Source organism: Thamnophis elegans, chromosome 3 (assembly GCF_009769535.1).
Source record: "Thamnophis elegans isolate rThaEle1 chromosome 3, rThaEle1.pri, whole genome shotgun sequence".
Taxonomy (NCBI): Eukaryota; Metazoa; Chordata; class Lepidosauria; order Squamata; family Colubridae; genus Thamnophis; species Thamnophis elegans.
The window spans coordinates 57145868-57165127 of NC_045543.1; the positions used below are offsets into that span (position 1 = coordinate 57145868).

The 19260-nt window shown below is 43.9% G+C and overlaps 1 protein-coding gene across 1 annotated transcript in view; it reads right to left on the reverse strand.

The window, feature by feature from the left end:
• LOC116506165 (phospholipid phosphatase-related protein type 1) overlaps positions 1–19260 on the reverse strand; it is an 87540-nt gene that overhangs the window by 5389 nt on the left and 62891 nt on the right. The window contains exons 4-5 of the mRNA XM_032213817.1: positions 16269–16401; positions 7987–8237 (exon numbers count right to left, since the gene is read on the reverse strand). Of these exons, the coding sequence (XP_032069708.1) occupies positions 7987–8237; positions 16269–16401 (384 nt within the window). The remainder of the gene's footprint in view (positions 1–7986; positions 8238–16268; positions 16402–19260) is intronic.

The window sequence follows — 19260 nt, forward strand, 5'->3', positions numbered from 1 at the left end:
GAGAGGAATACGAGGTCGAGCGTGTGACCCGCCGAGTGAGTCGGCCCCCGAATTATTTGGGTCAAGCCCATGGCTGTCATGGAAGCCATGAACTCCTGCGCTCCCTCAGAGTGTTCCCCGAGCAAAGGCAAATTGAAATCCCCCAGAACCATAAGCCTGGGGAACTCAATTGCCAGCTCAGCTACTGACTCGAGGAGCGAGGGGAGGGCTGCTGCAACGCTGTTGGGAGGCAGGTACGTTAACAGCAAGCCCACTTGACCCTTGAGGTCCAACTTCACCAGCAAGGACTCACACCCGACAAGCTCCGGAGCAGGGATCCTATGAGGTACTAGAGACTCTTGGATAACAATAGCCACACTCCCACCCCTTCTCTGAGGTCGCGGCTGATGAAGCACCTGAAAACCCTCTGGGCACATTTCAGTGAGGGTCCTCCGGGCCCAGCCAGGTTTCAGTAATACATGACAGGTCTGCCCTCTCGTGTAAAATTAGGTCCTGGACGAGGGGAGCCTTGTGAACTACAGACCTGGCATTTAGTGACAGCAGCCTGAGACCAGGGTCCTGATTACTCACGCCATCTGGCCTTGGAGTGGGACTCATAGGGCCGGAAGGAAGGATCTCTATGACGTAGCGACGTAGCGTAGGTTCCCATAAAATGGTAAGCTCTAAACCAGGGACCCCAAACTTGTCAACTTTAAGACTTGTGGACTTCAAGTTGAGTCCACAAATCTTAAAGTTACCAAGTTTGAATGTCCATTGCTCTAAACCATGATTTCCAAGTGCCAGCTCACAGAAATGCCACTGAGACTTAGCGTAAATGACTGAAAACTGAGTTGCACTAAATTCATCACACAGAATGGAATCACAGTTCTATTCAAATGTCTTCAAAAAAATAAGCAAAAAGGTGAATCAACTGTGCTGTATAAACAAAGTACTGAGGAGACAAAAATATCTGTACAAATTCAGCACAGGAAAATCTGTTCTGCATCTTTACCATTATATTTTTTATAATAAAAGCAGCCCAGAAGACCAGCTCAAGAATCCAAAAGATCTGGACAGACTTGAACATTAGGCCCTATCTAATAAAATGAAATTCAACATACCATATTTTTCAGAGTATAAGACGCACCAAGATTTTGAAGAGGCAAATTAAAAAAAAGTTTTTGCACTCTGTAGATCTCCCAAAAATGGCCCATTTTTCACGAAAACGGGCCCGTTTTTTTTTTCTTCAAAAAAAGGGCATGAATAGCCTTTAGGAGGCTTGTAGAGTGCTCATGAAAGGTCCCCCCCCCACAAAAAAAACAAGCAATTTTTCAAATGGGATGCATAGCCTGTAGAACAGTGGTCCCCAACCTTTTTATCGCCGCGGACCAGTCAGCCTTTGATAATTTTACCGTGGCCCGCTGAGCGCGCGCAGGGGTGGAGGGGCGTTGTTCGCTGCAGCGATCATGGCCCCCAGCCATTAATGTCTAAACTGCTGCAAGATATACTTAAATATTGATAAAATGTGAGGGGGTGTACTCACTTCTGTGATATCTATCCATCCATGTCTGTCTCTGTCTCTCTCTCTCTCTGTGTATGTATGTGTGTATGCGTGTATGTGTATATATCCTCTATCTATCTATCATCTATCTATCTATTTATCTATTTATCCATCCATCCATCCATCCATCCCTCTCTATCTATCAATCACCTATCCACCATCTATCTATCTATTCTAGATGGCTGGGCAATTTGGGGAGTTGAAGTCCAAAAGTGTTAAAGTTGCTGAGATTGAGAAATGAGGACGAAACAAAAGGGAAGAGAATGAAACAAGGTCGTAGAGAGAGATTGCAAAATGAAAGGGCAACTTCTCTTTTTATTTCCTTCCACCCCCACCACCCCCACCACCCCCACCGTGCCTCTCTGGCAATTGGCTGCCCAGGAGGTGGGGAGGGGAAGATGTTTCACAGACAGCTGCCACCCGCCCATCTCTCTCTCTCTCTCTCTCTCTCCCCGCCTCCCCATCTGACCTCGGCTGCTCCACGGCGGAGACCCCAGAAGGCAAGCAAAAAAAAAAAGGGGGGGGCTCAGGAGTGGGGGAAGAAAACAAACCCCATCACGTTCCTATCTGTGAAAGCTCCCCGCTCCCTTCCTGGGCAGCCAATTGCCAGAGAGGCAGTGTGTGTATGTGTGTGTGTGTGTGGGGGGGATTTGGCAGCCCGCGGCGCGCCTAGTCCGCTGTGGAACGCGCTGCCACCCGCCCAGCACTCGCTCTCTCGCTCTCTCCCCCCCTCCAATCTCCTGCTTCTGCTTCGACCGGCCAGCAACTTGTCCCCGCTTGCCCGGGGACTGGCCTCTGATTGGCTGGCGGGGAGAAAGCCTCGCCAGGGAAGGAGGCGAGGACTCCGCGGTGACGTCATGGGGACGGCGCCCCCAGGTAGCGGCGAACCGAACGCGCTCCGTCTCCACGGGCTACCAAGGCGGCCGGGCGGGCGGCCGGGGTGGGAGTGGGGTTTGGACCGGAGAGGCGGCTCTCGGGTTCGAGTCCCGGGGTTGATCTCAGGCTGCGCGTGTGGGTGAAGAGGCAGCAGGGATCATGGCCCCTGGCCGCTGCAGCGATCATGGCCCCCGGCCGCTGCGCGGCCCGGTGCCAGGTACTCCACGGCCCGGCACCGGTCCACGGACCGGGGGTTGGGGACCACTGCTGTAGAACACTCCTGGGGCGGGGGCAAAGTTGAGCAAAAAACAGGCTGTTTTTCACTCATTTCTGCCCTCCCCAGGAGCACTCTGACAACCTCCTACAGGCTATGAACGGCCATTTTGGTGAAGGAGTGGGGTTTCTGGAGGTAAAAAATGCTGTATTCAGTGTATAAGGCACACCCAGATTTTCAACCTCTTTTTTGAGGGAAAAAGGTGCATCTTATACTCTGAAAAATGTGATAGATAAAAGTTAAGGTTTTACACTTAAGCAAGAAAAAACAACTGTATAGGTATATACTAGGTGAAGCTCGACTTAATGCCAATAACTGTAAGAGGGATCTTGGAGTCCAAGTGGACAAGCACTTAAATATGAGTCAGTGGTGCGTGGCAAGCACCCAAAAATGCTAATGCAATCCTGGGCTGCATTAACAGAGGGATAGAAGATCACATGAAGTTCTAGTACCACTTTACAAAGCCTTGGTAAGACCACACTTGGAATTTTTGGTCACTCCAATATAAAAAGGATGTTGAGACTATGGTTTAGGGGGCTGCAGGCCAAAACATATGAAGAATGGTTATAGGAATTGGGTATGTCCAGTCTAATAAAAAGAAGGACTAGGGGAGACATGATAGCAGTGTTCCAATATTTGAGGGGCTCCTACAAAGATGAGGGAGGTCAAACTATTTTCCAAAACACCAAAGGCAAGATGGAAAACAATGGACGGAGCCTAACTAAAGAGAGAAGCAACCTAGAACTAAGGAGAAATTTTCTAATAGAACTATTTACTACTGGAACAGCTTTCTTTCAGAACTTGTAGGTGCTCCATCACTGCAGGCATTTAAGAAGACATTGGACAATCATTTATCTGAGGTTAAACTAGTAAACCTGCAATGTCCCTTTCAACTCTATTATTCTATGTTTACCACTGTGTAGAATTCAGAGCTGCTTCAAAATAAGAAATATAATGAAAATCATTACTTTGCTTTGTTTATCGATGAACACCCAAGGTACATATAAACTAGGTATATATTTTAAAATACAATTCATACTGATTTCATAAAATGAACCAGTTGTAGTGCATCTATTTAGCAGTTTATAAATACACACTTTCACCATCTGCTAGGTGACAGATAATTCTGTGAGCAAAGTGATTTTATTGGGCATGTACATTGCTCTGGAGGGGATAGTAACAGTAATTACTTCTCAAAAGCCTCCCCCCCTCCGTTAATTATACATCTCCACATTTCAAGGCTGAGTAAGCACAGCAATCAGTCTCTCTCTCTTTCTCTCACACTCACAAACACTCGCAATACACACACAAAGACGGAATCACAAAATAGAATCACGGATGGCATATAGCCCTGAGTAAAAGATAGTTCACAGTTTTGGTGAGCTATGTATCAATATTTTCTCTATTGCGAACAGTTTGAAATATTTAAAAAACCCTGGGCCTTTCCAAGCAATCTCTTTTCATCGCAATGAGATTGAAAAGGGTTAGAAAGGGATACTGGTAATTTATATTAGGTTTTTCTCACTCTCCTCTCCCGTTCCTTAACATTCCTGCCTTTCCTCTGAGAAGCAAATTAAATGACTCCACGGGGGAGTCAGAATGTAAAATGAGATAAGAACGTTTTACTCTCCTACTCTGCTGGAGCAGTTTTATGTTCCCCAACTGATGAAAATCATCAGTTTGCACACACATCATTGTTGTTCCTGCCATGCCAACTGCTCTTTCCTCATCATGTAAATTACCACACTTTTTGGAGTATAAGACACACTCCCCCCAAAAAAAGAAATGTTGGTGCATATTATATACCAAATATGGCCATTTTGGCCTTTCAAAAAACCCTGCCCCACGTGTCCCATTTTTGCCAAAAATGGGGCTTTTTTGCAAAGAAAGGGGTGTGCAGAAGGTTTGGGAGGCCTGCAGAGTGGGGCTGGGGAGGGCAAAAACAGGATGCATGGGAGGTTGGGAAGGCAAAAAAAGATGCCTGTTTTTCATAAAAATGGGATGCGCATAGGGCTTGGGTGTCCTGGGGCTGGGGAGGGCAAAAATTATTTTTTTTCTTGTTTTCCTCTTTGAAATCTTGGTGCATCTTATACTCCAGTGCATCTTATAGTTCAAAAAATATGGTATTATTATTAAGTTGGGTAGATGATGATTAAATACCAAACTAACTGCAACAATCCAGATGACTACTAGATAGCAGAAAAGAAATACAAAACATCATCAACTTTTTACAGGTAATCTCAATTTATAACCATGATTGGGACCAGAATTTCTGTTGTTAAGCAAGGCAGTTGTTAGCGAAAGTTATGCCCGATTTTACTTTTTGTCATAGTGGTTAAGCGAATCGTGGCAGTTGTTAAATGAATTACACATGGTTGTTAAATTAATCTGGCTTCCTCCATTGTCACGCTATCCTCCAAAGCACCTGAAAGCAGGACAAGAAGCAATGGGTAGAAACTAATCAAGGAGAGAAGCAACTTAGAACTAAGGAGAAATTTCCTGATAGTTAGAACGATTAATCGGTGGAACAACTTGCCCCAGAAGTTGTAAATGCTCCAATACAGGAGGTTTTTAAGAAGAGATTGGACAGCCATTTGTCTGAAATGGTACAGGGTTTCCTGCCTGAGCAGGGGGTTGGACTAGAAGACCTCCAAGGTCCCTTCCAACTCTGTTATTCTATACTACTGACTTTGTTGGTTGGAAGCTGGCTGGGACAGTCCCAAATGGCAATCACCTTACCCGGGTGTGCTGCAGCCTTTATAAACACAACCCATTTGCCATGTACCCAAATTTTGATCATTGGATTGTGGGGATGCAGCAGCAGTTATAAATTTGAGTACTGGGGTTGTAAGTCACTTTTTAAAATTGCCACAATATTGTAACAGTCAATAAATGGATGGTTGTAAATCAATGGCTACTACCTTGATTTACTGCCACCCGGCAGTTATTGAAATTTTTGCAACATGGATCAAAAAGGAGGAAGATAAGAATATTGGGAAGTCAATATATGAAGGTGAAGGAAGGGCAGTGAGGTTTGTGATCTCGGAAATGCTCGGCGAAGAACCAAATTAAACTCCAGAAACACAGAAATGAATTCTGCACAATTGAGCAGCAAGATGAATTTAACTATTAGGAAGAACTGGTACCTCATGGGAGGAACTTACACAGGGCCCAAAAGCGTAAGTTAACAGCTTATAAACTATAGTTCAGTTTGTCATGAAATTGTTGCTCTTATTATTACGAACAATGCCCAGGGAAACTAAGCAACACAGCTCAAATAATTGTTAAACAGCCAAATAAATTTATAGCACTACAAGACACAAGCTGAAGCAACGACCAATAGTTCGGACATATTTGTTTTCCCAAAGAATCAAACTTGTACAGCATGGATTTATTAAAAGCTTTTTGCTGTGACAGCCAGATGCAATATTTGAAGGCAATATGCCACTGAATCTTAGCTGTTTCTACAACAAAGCAAAGAATATGGGAATCAAACAGAGGAAATATAATACCCTAATTTGGGGGTGGGGATTTGATGCATTTGAGGGGACATGACTGGAACATAGCCCTGGAAGATTACAGCTTATACAAAAGAAACAGACTCAACAGGAAGGAAGGGATCATTGTATTTCTATGTAAAGAAAGCAGATGCCTGTACAGAAATTCACAAATAAGAGCACAGAAATCCTGCTGAGATCAGTTGAGTAAGAATAAAAGAAGAGAGAAACAAAAGAGATATCACTGTGGGATTTGTGTAGACAGGCAGAAGATATAGATAAGGTCGTCTCAAGAAAGCAAAATTTTCAAAGGAACACATGATAGCAACAATGGAAGATTTCATCCATCCTGACATGTGGTGCAAATTTAACCCTGCATTTTTGTCAGAAGATGGCTGAAATAACAAAGAGTTATACTAAGTGTTGGGAAAGATCCTGGTTAAAAATTTAAGGAAAAACCTTTTAATTAAGAATCAATGAAGGACATTTGATCCGTGGGCAGACTAGAGATTACTGTTGTGGCTTATAGTAGATTAGAAGCCATTGTGGATTTTCTGCAACTGAAATACAATAATAAACTGTTAGTTAACAAAGGGCTTTGAAGTTTAACTCTATGGTTTGTTTTGCTTGTTAACTTTGCTTCTTTATATATACAGAAGATCAGGGGTGTCAAACTGGTGCCCCGCAGGCCGGATGCGTCACACGCAGGCCACACCCACCCCAGCTCCCCAAAGAGAAAAAGCAATGTGAAACATCACGTGACAGGGCGAGTGTGACATTCAACTAGGTGGACAGTTTGTATGTTTGCTTTTTTTATCTTTATGCACATACAATTTTTTGTGTGTGGGGGTTGTCGTCTGGTTTTGTTTTTGTATTTTTTTTAAAAAAAAATTGGAGTTTGCATTTTAACGTTTTGAATTTTAAAAAATCTTAAATTGCCCTCAGAAAGTACTCTAAGTAGTAAATGACTTCATATTCATAGGCTTCATAGAGCCTGCTATTCTGGGCCCCATTGAGCATTTTTATAAATAATCTAGATCGGCAAGTTGAGAGGATAATAGGTAATTTTTCAGATGACACGTAACTAGAAGGTGTAGCTAACAATTTATTATTTTTTCATATATTATTGAAAGGTTTAAAAACAGGAGTAAAAATTATTACAAAATTATTATTATTACTATTTATCCACTCTAATAATCAAAACCATAAGTGATAAGCTTATTTTTTTCATCTTCAAAAAGTCCATAAGGGGCTTCCAGTTAGTAATGAGGAGAGGCTAACACTTCAGAAGTTAAAGAAAGGATTACAAAACATGGGCCTCTAGGCAGGTGTGAACCTAGGCAAAAATAAATAGGATAGATTTGAGCAGGTTAAAAAAGTGTAAAATTCTTTATCTGAGATTAAAAAAATAAAAATAAAGGAGAAGACCTGGTTTGACAGTAATACATGTGGAAGGGATCTGGGTGCTCTATCAGATCATAAGCTGAAAATAAACAAGTGAACAGTGTTGTTATTCAGCTGCTAACAAATTAAATGCTCTTTTAAGATGCATGGGATGCTGCAACAGTCGTAAATGTGAAAAAGTGGTCATAAGCCACTTTTTTCCAGTGCCGTTGAATTGTTGTATGTTGAGAACTACCTATATGATTGTGATATGATGCAGTCCAACAAGACTGGCATGGCAGATCTCTGTGATTCCGCATTTAGGCCTTAAGAGAAATGAGAGGGCGTTAAAGCAGTCAGAAATGATAAGTGAAGCACACAAAACAGGTAAAAATAGAACCTCTTTATATACTTACTGTAGCATACAAGGCTGAATATATGCTTAAAGCAGCATGTTTGGATGGAAAAGATCTTCTTGCCTTCTCAATCACATCTTGGTCGCCAGTGCAGATATTCCCATTGTTAACAAACTGGTGATGCGCTCGGCAGTCACTCCCAGTATAGTTGGGTTTACACACAGTCAAGAAATAGGGTGCCAAGTTGCCCGTCACTACCTGGCCAGCATTTACAAATATGTTGGTAGCAAAAAGACCAAATGCAAATACTCCTGGGAGAAGAAAAAAAGTAAAAGAACAAGAAAAGTGGAATTATTATTCAGAACTGAAACACGATAGACATGGAAGAAAAATAACAGCTTCTTTCCCCCTCCTGGGGGGGGGGGAAACCAGGGGGAAGGAAAATTTGAACAGGAAGAAAAAAACTGAAGGTCAAGTCCAAACTATGTATGATGAAGATATGCAATCAAATCTCTTGAGATTTAAAAATAAGGATAAATGTAATTAAACCAATTGTGGAGGCTGCAAAAACTATATAGGCACAAAGACATTTGAATGTACTGGAGCCCTTCAAAGTTCAAAGTTGCCTAATATTATTTTATGTTAGTGTTGGGCTAGTTCAAAGTATGGCTTTTGTTCAAATTAAGTGCACCAACTGCCTAGCACATATAAAGAATGAGAACCCAGCTTTTATTAATGTTCTGAAACATAATATGGATATGTACGTAGAGAAAAATGAAGAGAGAGATGAAGCGAGTCTTCTTCGAGTAATCAATTCAGAATTGTACTAATGAGGGCAGGAAAATGGTTGGATCTAATGAAAATTCAGAACATTAAGATAGCTGAATACGCTATGATTAAATGAAGCATGGATAAGTGTTTTGGGATGGAAAGTTTATACAATCTCCATTTCTCTACTGGAAAATTGGAAAACATTTTCATTATTTTCTCAGTAAAACCTTTTGTCAGTAAACAATCTCAGTTTAATGGGTAGAATTTGCCACAATTAAGAGATTGCAGAAATAGCTCGTATATGTGGGTATATGCATTATTTTGTATAATAACACACAGTTATTATAAATATAAGACAGTTCCTCAGGTCAGCCAAGGAGGAGGAGGAGTAATTTCTGATACTTCTTCCCAGCTTCCCATAAGCATTGTCAAAGGAGAAGTCAGAAGCTCTCATTCCTATTTTTTTTGCCAATCCATGGTCATTCTGCTTCTGTTTAGGTAAAGAAATATCTCTGAAAGGATGACACAAGGTGGCCACAAGTAGTTTACTTCCTAACTAGAGGTCATGCTAGCTGCTCATAAAAACTGGCATTCAACAATATCTGTAGGCTTAGATGTGTTGATTTATTTATTATTTAATAGTACAGGAATACTGTACGTCCATGGTATCAAGTTGAGTTCCTGGAGATTACCTTGATATGACCATGTAGTTTTCTTTGGCAACAAAATGAAAGTGGTTTCTTTTGATTTTTTTTCTCATAGCTCTTGTGGTTTCCCATCCAACGTCTAAACAGGTGAGACTAGGCTTAACAATTCATGATCATTGACCTGAGCCTCTTCAAATTTTGTTTTGTATTCTCATATTAAGAGTAATAATATGCCTTTTATGACAAAAATAATCCATCTTCTTTAATCACATCAGATGCTTTATTTTTAAATCTCTGTTATCGGGGGATTCTGCCTCTAAAATAACGATCCACACAAAGAAAGTGTTTTCCATCTAAGGAGCTACATGTTGCAGAAGCTTATATACGAAAGCCATGAAAGCCATCTAAACTGAAGCCACTTTCACATTCAGCCCAGCCTATCGAACCCTCTAACTACAAGAAATTAAAGAAGGCAGACAGAAAGAGAAAATACTTGGGATGAAGACTAATAGAAAGCTGAAGCTGCTGAAAAGCATATCGGCCAATAATAAAACATTTAGCCATACATCCATAGCAGAAGTGCTTTTATCAGAAGTCCTGCAGGTGAGATTGTTTGTAGTTTAGATTTCGGCAGCACAGTGAAAGCACTTCCTAGATTTTCTAATGCAGTGGTTGCCAACCAGTGGTCCATAGAACATTGGTGGTCCGTAGACAATTTTGGTGGTCCACAGAAAAATTATTTGCATTTTTATATTGCACTAAATACTATTTATCTTTTTATATTCATATTAGTGGTCCGAGGGATTTAAAATTATGAATTTAGTGGTTCCTGATATCTGAAAGGTTGGTGAACCCTGTTCTAATAGACTCTTTACCTCTTATCAATGCAATAGAGATTGCTTAAAATACATATTTTTAAATCATTAAAATATGGGTTGTTTTTTATTTCTTGCAAGTGATGTCTTTCGTTTCGATTACTTTATTCGGAAAGAAGCAAGCTACCTGTGAAGCAGGAAATCTTAAGTTCTATTTTCATTTAAAATGGATACACACAAGGAAGCCCCTAATAAGACACTAATTCTACAACTCAGTTTCCTCCTGCAAGATGGGGTAACACTACTAGGCTGTTAATACGATTTAGATAATGCATGTGAAGCACAGAGTGCATGAAATGTGCTAAACCCAATTCCTTGGACATAGTTCAGCCAGAAAAGAAAGTATGTAATTATTTTGTTTTGCTCATGAGAACACAGGGAATGATCATAATGGATTGAGAGGAGTCAGAGTCCTATTGAAATAGTAAAAGAACTTGATTTGCTGCCTAGATCCAAATTTCTCCCAATTCTTTCACAGAATTAAGATTTCAGCTGAATCAGAATATCTTTTCACTGGAAGCACATGGAAGCTGGACCTTCCTGGCTCTTCCTCCTCTCCCAGAGCCCTGCCCCTGTTCCCTAGCAAGAGCGTGCAGCTGTGTTAACTGCTCTTATACAGGTAGTCCTCGACTTATAACAGTTCATTTAGTGTCTGTTCGAAGTTATGTCACTGAAAAAAGTGACATTATTTTTTTTGACACTTATAACTGTTCAGCTTGGTCATGTGATCAAAATTCATACACTTGGCAATTGATTCATATTAATGATGTCGCAGTGTCCCAAGATCATTTTTTAAGACCTTCTGAAAAGCCAAACCAATGGAGAAACCAGATTCACTTAACAACCATGTTGCTAACTTAGCAACGGTTGTGATTCACTTAACAACTGTGGCAAAATATTGTAAAATGGGGCAACATTCACTTAACAAATTATCAACAGAAATTTTCAGCTCAATTATGGTCACATGTCAAAGATTCCCTGTATTTCATCTCTTCATGCAACTTTTGGAAGAAAATCACTATTTTATTTTTATAATCCGTTTTTAAAGGATGCCTCTAGCTGGGAATTCTATTTCAAAAGCCACTGAAAATCATGACTGCTACAGGAAACTAATGGAAAATAAAAATGATGGTTGCCAGCCAAAAGTCATCAGAATGACAGGTTAGTAGTTGGCCTCCCGTAGTAAAATTGATTTCTTAGTTGTGAATGGAAAAAGAAGAAAATAGTTTTGCCTTTCTTTTGTCACAGGCCCTTTGAGAAAATCTGTCTCTGGCTATCAATCAAACTGTACAAGGCCTTCTATCTCACTAAGCTTTATGAAATGTGATTTGTTAGGTGTGAAATATTGTGCCACAAAAATGCTCCCCCCACAAAAAAGGCTTCCTGTCTAAAGAAAGACTTTCAAAACCTTGGAACTAGTAAATTCTCCCTCCCTCCCTCCCCCCTCCCCCCCACACACTCCCTCCTGGAGAATTCTTACATGTGATCTTAGTGCATAAAAATATATGAAATTGTTCGGCTAAAGGATGCGGTGGTGAGACCCCTCCTTAAGAAACCATCCCTGGATCCAGCCATTTTAAACAACTATCGCCCAGTCTCCAACCTCCCGTTCGTAGGGAAGGTTGTTGAGAAGGTGGTGGCCTTTCAATTCCGGCGGACCTTGGATGAAGCAAATTATCTGAATCCCTTTCAGTTGGGTTTCAGGCCTGGTTACGGCACAGAAACTGCTTTGGTCGCGCTGATCGATGATCTCTGGCGGGCCAGGGATAGAGGACATTCCTCTATCCTAGTGCTCCTTGACCTCTCAGCGGCCTTCGATACCATCGACCATGGTATCCTTCTGCGACTGTTACGGGAGGTGGGAGGCACCGTCTTAAGGTGGTTCTCCTCCTACCTCTCGGACAGGTCGCAGTCGGTGTTGGTTAGAGGACAGAGGTCGACCCCCGGGCCTACCTCCCGTCCCAGAATGAGTGATAAAAATCGCCTGCCGGATGGTGTGGAGGCTGTGGGAGGGGTTATAGGGTCTACGGTAGCGGGGGTGGGCCGGAGCATTACGGTCACTATGGGGAGGTGCAGGTACGACGGGAACTTCAGGGCTAGCCATTACCGGGGAAGGAGGGTTCGCTACATCACAGAGATCCCTCCTTCCGGCCCCGTTAGTTCCACTCCAGGGCCAGGTGGCGAGAACTGTCAGGGCCTTGGTCTCAGGCTGTTGTTGCTAAATGCCAGGTCTGTGGTTCACAAAGTTACCCTTGTCCGGGACCTAATTTTAGACGAGGGGGCAGACCTGGCATGTATTACTGAAACCTGGCTGGGCCCGGAGGGAGGAGTCCCCCTCACTGAAATGTGCCCAGAGTGTTTTCAGGTGCTTCATCAGCTGCGACCCCAGAGAAGAGGTGGGGGAGTGGCTGTCATCGTCCGAAGGTCTTTAGTTCCTCGTAGGATCCCTGCTCCAGAGCTTGTCGGGTGTGAGTCTCTGTTGATGAAGTTGGACCTTGGTGGTCAAGTGGGTTTGTTGCTAACATACCTACCTCCCAACAGCGTTGCAATGGCCCTCCCCTCGCTCCTCGAGTCAGTAGCCGAGTTGGCAGTAGAGTTCCCCAGGCTTATGGTTCTGGGGGATTTCAACCTGCCTACACTTGGCGAACGTTCTGACGGGGCCCAGGAGTTCATGGCTTCCATGACAGCCATGGACTTGGCCCAAGTAATTCGGGGTTCGACTCATTCAGCTGGGCACAAGCTTGATGGCGCTTGGAGAAATACCTGACACTATCGTCCACAATCCAGTGGAGTCCTTGGTCACTGCTTGGAATATAGCGGCGGCGGGGGCTCTAAACCGGATTGCGCCTTTGCGACCTCTCTGAGGCAGCGGATCCAGGAGGGCTCCCTGGTTTACCGAGGAACTCCGGGAGATGAAGCGCCAAAAGAGATACCTAGAGCGCCGCTGGAGGGCCAGTAAATCTGAGTCAGACCGAGCACTGATGAGAGCCTTTATCAGAGCCTATCTCATTGCAATACGGGCAGCGAAATGTTCGCATTTTGCCGCCCTTATTGAATCCGCTGAATCGCGCCCAGCCGCCTTGTTTAGAATAACCCGCTCCCTCTTGAAAGGGAGGGATGCGGATGACCCTTTACAAGGAAGAGCTGAGGAATTTGTTCAGTATTTAACGGATAAAGTCGCTCGGATTCGGACAGAGCTGGATTCCAATTGCACGATACCAGCCGAGGTACCGGGGGAAGGTCTTGAGCATACTTTATGGATTGAGTTTCAACGTGCTTCTCCTGAGGAAGTGGACAAGGCCATGGGAGCGGTGAATGCCTCCACCTGTATACTGGACCCATGTCCCTCCTGGCTGGTCTCGACCAGTAGGGAGGTGACACGCGGCTGGATCCAGACTATTGTTAACACCTCTCTTTGGGAGGGAAACTTCCCGCCCCTCCTAAAGGATGCAGTGGTGAGACCCCTCCTGAAGAAACCATCTCTGGACACAGCCATTTTGAGCAACTATCGCCCAGTCTCCAACCTTCCCTTTGTTGGGAAGGTTGTTGAGAAAGTGGTGGTCTCTCAACTCCGACGGTCCTTGGATGAAGCCGATTATCTAGACTCCTTTCAGTCGGGCTTCAGGCCTGGCTACAGCACGGAAACTGCTTTGGTCGCGCTGATCAATGATCTCTGGTGGGCCAGGGATAGGGGTCACCCCTCTATCCTTGTGCTCCTTGACCTCTCAGCGGCCTTCGATACCATCGACCATGGTATCCTTCTGCGACGGTTGCGAGAGGTGGGAGTGGGAGGCACCGTCCTTCGGTGGTTCTCCTCCTACCTCTCGGACAGGTCGCAGTTGGTGTTGGTCGGAGGGCAGAGATCGACCCCAAGGCCCCTCAACTACAGGGTGCCGCAGGGTTCAGTTCTGTCCCCCTCCTATTTAACATCTACATGAAGCCGCTGGGTGAGATCATACGCCGGCACGGGGTTAAGTACCACCAATATGCAGATGATACGCAGTTGTATCTGTCTGCCCCGTGCCAACTCAGCGAAGCAGTAGAAGTGATGTGCCAGTGCCTGGAGGCTGTTAGGGTCTGGATGGGAGCAAACAAGTTGGCACTCAATCCAGACAAGACCAAGTGGCTTCTGATGTTCCCTCCCAAAGATTGGCCAACTATTCCATCTCTCAGGCTGGGGGATGAAATTATACGCCCCTCAGAGAGGGTTCGCAATTTGGGAGTCCTCCTGGATCCCCAGCTGACTTTAGAACACCATTTGTCGGCTGTGACCAGGGGGACCTTTGCCCAGGTTCGCCTGGTGCACCATTTGCTACCCTACCTGGATCGGGAGGCCCTTCAGACAGTCACTCACGCCCTTGTGACCTCAAGACTGGATTATTGTAATGCGCTCTACATGGGGCTGCCCTTGAAGAGTGTTCAAAGACTTCAGTTAGTCCAGAACACAGCTGCGCGAGCGATTGTGGGTGCACCCAGGTACACCCATGTTACACCTATCCTCCGTGAGCTGCACTGGCTACCCATTAGTCTCCGAATCCGCTTCAAGGTGCTGGTCGCTACCTATAAAGCCCTACATGGCATCGGACCTGGGTACCTGAGAGACCGCCTCCTGCCGATTACCTCCCATAGACCAATCAGATCCCACAGGTTAGGTCTCCTCCGGATTCCATCCACCAGCCAATGTTGGCTGGCGACCCCCCGGGGGAAAGCCTTCTCTGTTGCAGCTACAGCCCTCTGGAATGATCTCCCTGTCGAGATCCGGACCCTTATGACCCTCCCGGCTTTCCGCAAAGCCGGGGGGCCTGTGAAACATCCAGCCCCGCGGAAATTGTGAATGTTGCGGTTTTGTTTTTAAAGTGTTGTCTTTGTCTAGTCTTCCCCCTTCCCTTGTCTATTGTGAGCCGCCCGGAATCCTTCGGGAGTGGGCGGTATACAAGACAAATAAACAAACAAACAAAGAAACAAATATGGGGTGCCTCAGGGTTCGGTCCTGTCCCCCCTCCTATTTAATATCTACATGAAGCCGCTGGGCGAGATCATATGCCAGCACGGGATCAAATATCATCAATATGTGGACGATACTCAATTGTATCTGTCCGTCCCGTGCCAACTCAGCGAAGCAGTGGAAGTGATGTGCCAGTGCCTGGAGGCTGTCAGGGTCTGGATGGGAGTGAACAAGCTTGCACTCAATCCAGACAAGACCAAGTGGCTATTGATGTTGCCTTCCAAGGATAGTCCAGTCATTCTACCTCTTAGCCTGGGGGGTGAAATTATACACCCCTCAGAGAGGGCCCGCAATTTGGGTGTCCTCCTGGACCCACAGCTGACGTTAAAACATCATCTGTTGGCTGTGACCAGGGGGGCCCTACCTGGACTGGGAGGCACTTCGAATGGTCACTCATGCCCTCGTCACCTCAAGACTGGATTACCGTAACGCGTTCTACATGGGGCTGCCCCTGAAGAGTGTTCGAAGACTACAGTTGGTCCAGAATGCAGCTGTGCGAGCGATATGTTACACCCATCCTCCGCGAGCTGCACTGGCTCCCCATTGGTCTCTGGACGCGCTTCAAGGTACTAGTCGTTACTTTTAAAGCCCTACATGGTTTAGGACCTGGCTTCCTGAGAGACTGCCTCCTGCCACTTACCTCCCAACGACCAACAAGGTCGCATAGGTTGGGCTTCCTCTGGGTGCCGTCAACCGGACAATGACTGCTGGCGGCCCCCCGGGGGAGGGCCTTCTCTGTTGCTGCGCCAGCCCTGTGGAACGATCTACCCATAGAGATCCGGACCCTTACCACTCTCCCGGCCTTCCGTAAAGCCATCAAGACCTGGCTGTTCCGGCAGGCCTGGGGCTGTTGATTGATATCCAGCCCCGCTTAGATGGAATGGATGATGTGGAATTTTAATATTTGTATTTTTATTTTAAATTTTAAATGTTTTTGTCTTGCTATGAGCCGCCCAGAGTCCCAAGGGAGTGGGCGGCATACAAATTTTATTAAACTCAAACTCAAACTCAATTTTATTCTGCAAATGTGTTAATTATGCTTACCTATAAATCGGATGATTCTCCGAAGTAGTGGATTCAGGTAACAGCATTCCCCCGTCAAAATGGTTTTCTCCTGGATAATTAAGCTTTCTCTGGTGGACTTGATAAAATACATAGATATCTCTCCAATAAAAATCTGTAAAAGAGAAGCAGAAGGGGGAATGCTGAAAATCACAAAGACAAATACATTGGTCACTGCTGAACTCCCTTTGATAGGCAGAAACTACTCTCTGGAGAGGGATGTTAATCCAACCCACCTCTCCATTTCTTATTGTAATATAACTCTATGAGAGCAGAGAACAGAACACTGATAGCAGACAACTGGTGGCAGTATTAGAGAAGTTAGATAAATTGAGTTTTCACCAATTCTGAACGACTATCTCTGGATAAAGACATTAATTAACCACTTACTACGATTCGCTAGCTTACATCTGAAGCAACAGACTTGAGTTTTTAATTCTCCAAAGGTTATCTTCTATATATTATTAAAATTCTGAATCCTGTAACTTTTAATTGGGCAGAATGGTGCACCATAGGCAAAACATTTTGAACCAAGTTACCGTAAATGCGTTAACACATGTGTCCCCAACCCCCATGCCAAAAACAGGGCCGCACAAACAAGCAAAGCCCCATCCGCAGGATGTAGGCAGCACGCAAAACTACGCCCTTTCTGGTCAATGGGTAAACCTCTCTCCACAGAACCGGTCACTGGTGCCCAAAAGGTTGAGGGCCACTGGCCTAACATACAGAATACATCAAAAATCTGGGACCCATGACTCCCTTGTAATTGAAATTTGGCAAAGTTTATAAAACACTTTGTAGCATAAACATTACCATAAAGCAGTTTATGATAATATATAGGGACGCAGTGGTCAGTGGCTAAGACGCTGAGCTTGTTGATCAGAAAGGTCAGCAGTTCAATGGTTCAAATCCCTAGCCCTCCCGTAATGGAGTGAGCACCTGTTACTTGTCCCAACTTCTGCCAACTTAGCAGTTCAAAAGCATATAAAAATGCAAGTAGAAAAATAGGGACCACCTTTGGTGGGAAGGTAACTGTGTGACCCGTCAAAACCGCGGTAGACAAAACCGCGCTCGACGAAAGCGCGTACCTGACGTCATCAGCAGTGCGACGAAAAAAATTAAAAATAAATTAAATTGAAATTAAAATAAAATTAAAGCAAACCGATTCACATAAAGGTAAGGGTTAGGTTTAGGGTTAGGGTTAGGGTTAGGTTAAGGGTTAGGGTTAGGTTTAGGATTACGTTAAGCGTTAGGGTTAGGTTTAGCGTTAGGTTAAGGGTTAGCGTTAGGTTTAGCGTTAGGTTAAGGGTTAGGTTTAGGTTTAGGTTTAGCGTTAGGTTAAGGGTTAGGTTTAGGGTTAGGTTTAGGGTTAGGTTTGGGGGGGTTAGGGTAAGGTTTTCGCTTTAATTTTAAATTTACCGCTCACAGCGCGATGTTTTCGTCGCGCTGTGATGACGTCACGTACGCGCTTTTGTCGAGCGCGCTTTTGTCTACCGCGGTTTTGTGGTGGAACCGGTAACTGCGTTCCATGTGCCTTCAGCATTTAGTCATGCCAGACACATGATCACGGAGATGTCTTTGGACAGTGCTGGCTCTTTGGCTTTGAAACGGAGATGAGCACCACTCCCTAGAGTCAGGAATGACTAGTACATATGTGCGAGGTGAACCTTTACCTTTAAAGCAGTTACAAAGTGTCATAAAGCATTTCCGGTGCTGGTGTTTGACTGTGCTATATAGTTCAACATGGGCTACTTGAAAGGCTAATCCATCTTCAAATGTATCCCAACTTTTTCAATGAAGGAAGTACAATAGAAGCTATGCCATTATTAAAAGCATTGAGGAATCTGGTAAGGAAATATCTCTGAAACGATGTCCCAATGAGGGCATAGGTTATCTATTTAAATATCTAAAAGGTTACATTTAAAAATAGGCAAAAAAATTGCAACCAAAACAAATGAGACTTTTTCAATCCCCCACTTGCTAATTGTAAGGGGAGGTATATGCCTGATTATTTTCTACTTATAACAACTAAACTTATTTTATATTTTACTAATCACCATTAGTTGGGAGTAACACAATTTTATTTTTTACAAGATGTATTTATTTTTTGTATTAGTATAGGAACAGAACCTAATAACAAATTAATAGGTGGAACTATTATATTTTTCTATTTTTTTTAAAAAAATAACCCAATTTTTAATGTGTGTGCTGCTGAATCTCAGTTGGATGCAGGAAGAACTACGGAATAGGAAAGGTAGAAAAGGGAATATGGAACAGCTATGCTAAAAGCAAAAATGGCAATAAATAAGCCTTGTAGATTATAAAGGCTGTCAAATTCATTATGCAATAAACATACAATGTGGGCAAAAAATTAATCCTCGTGGTGGTGTTCTTTTTGGAAAGAGTTGTATTTCTGCTTTTCTCGCTACTTCTCCCTCTTGGCTACATTTCTGTCAATAGGGCTTCTCTCCTTATTTTCCCAGGTTTTTTTTTTAAAGAAAAGCTCTGCATCCTTCTTCCTTATTATTTCCCATTTTCTTCAGCATCTTTATTATTATTCATCTGAGTGCTTATCGGTGGAGTGATGGTGCAGGCACACAACAAGACTTGATATGTTATAAAGATCTCTGATTTTTTTCCCACCAGGAAGAAAATCAACCAGAGTACCTTTGAGGCAGACACAGAAACAGAATTCTCCCATTTGGGCTACCTGCAACTGAAGCAGAGGTAGTATTCAACCGGTTCGGACCGGTTTACCCGAACCGGTAGCGGAAATCATGGGTGGGCTCTATGCCATCCAATTTAGGCATGTTTTTGAGGCCAGGCGCATGCGCGAAGGCGCACACACGAGCAAAGCAAAGTCTCTGGAATGAGCTGTCCCTGGAGCTTCATATAATCCCTGACCTCGGTCCTTCTGACGTGCCCTAAAAAGTTGGCTTTTCCAGCAAGTAGGCCTGGCCTGAACAGAATAAAA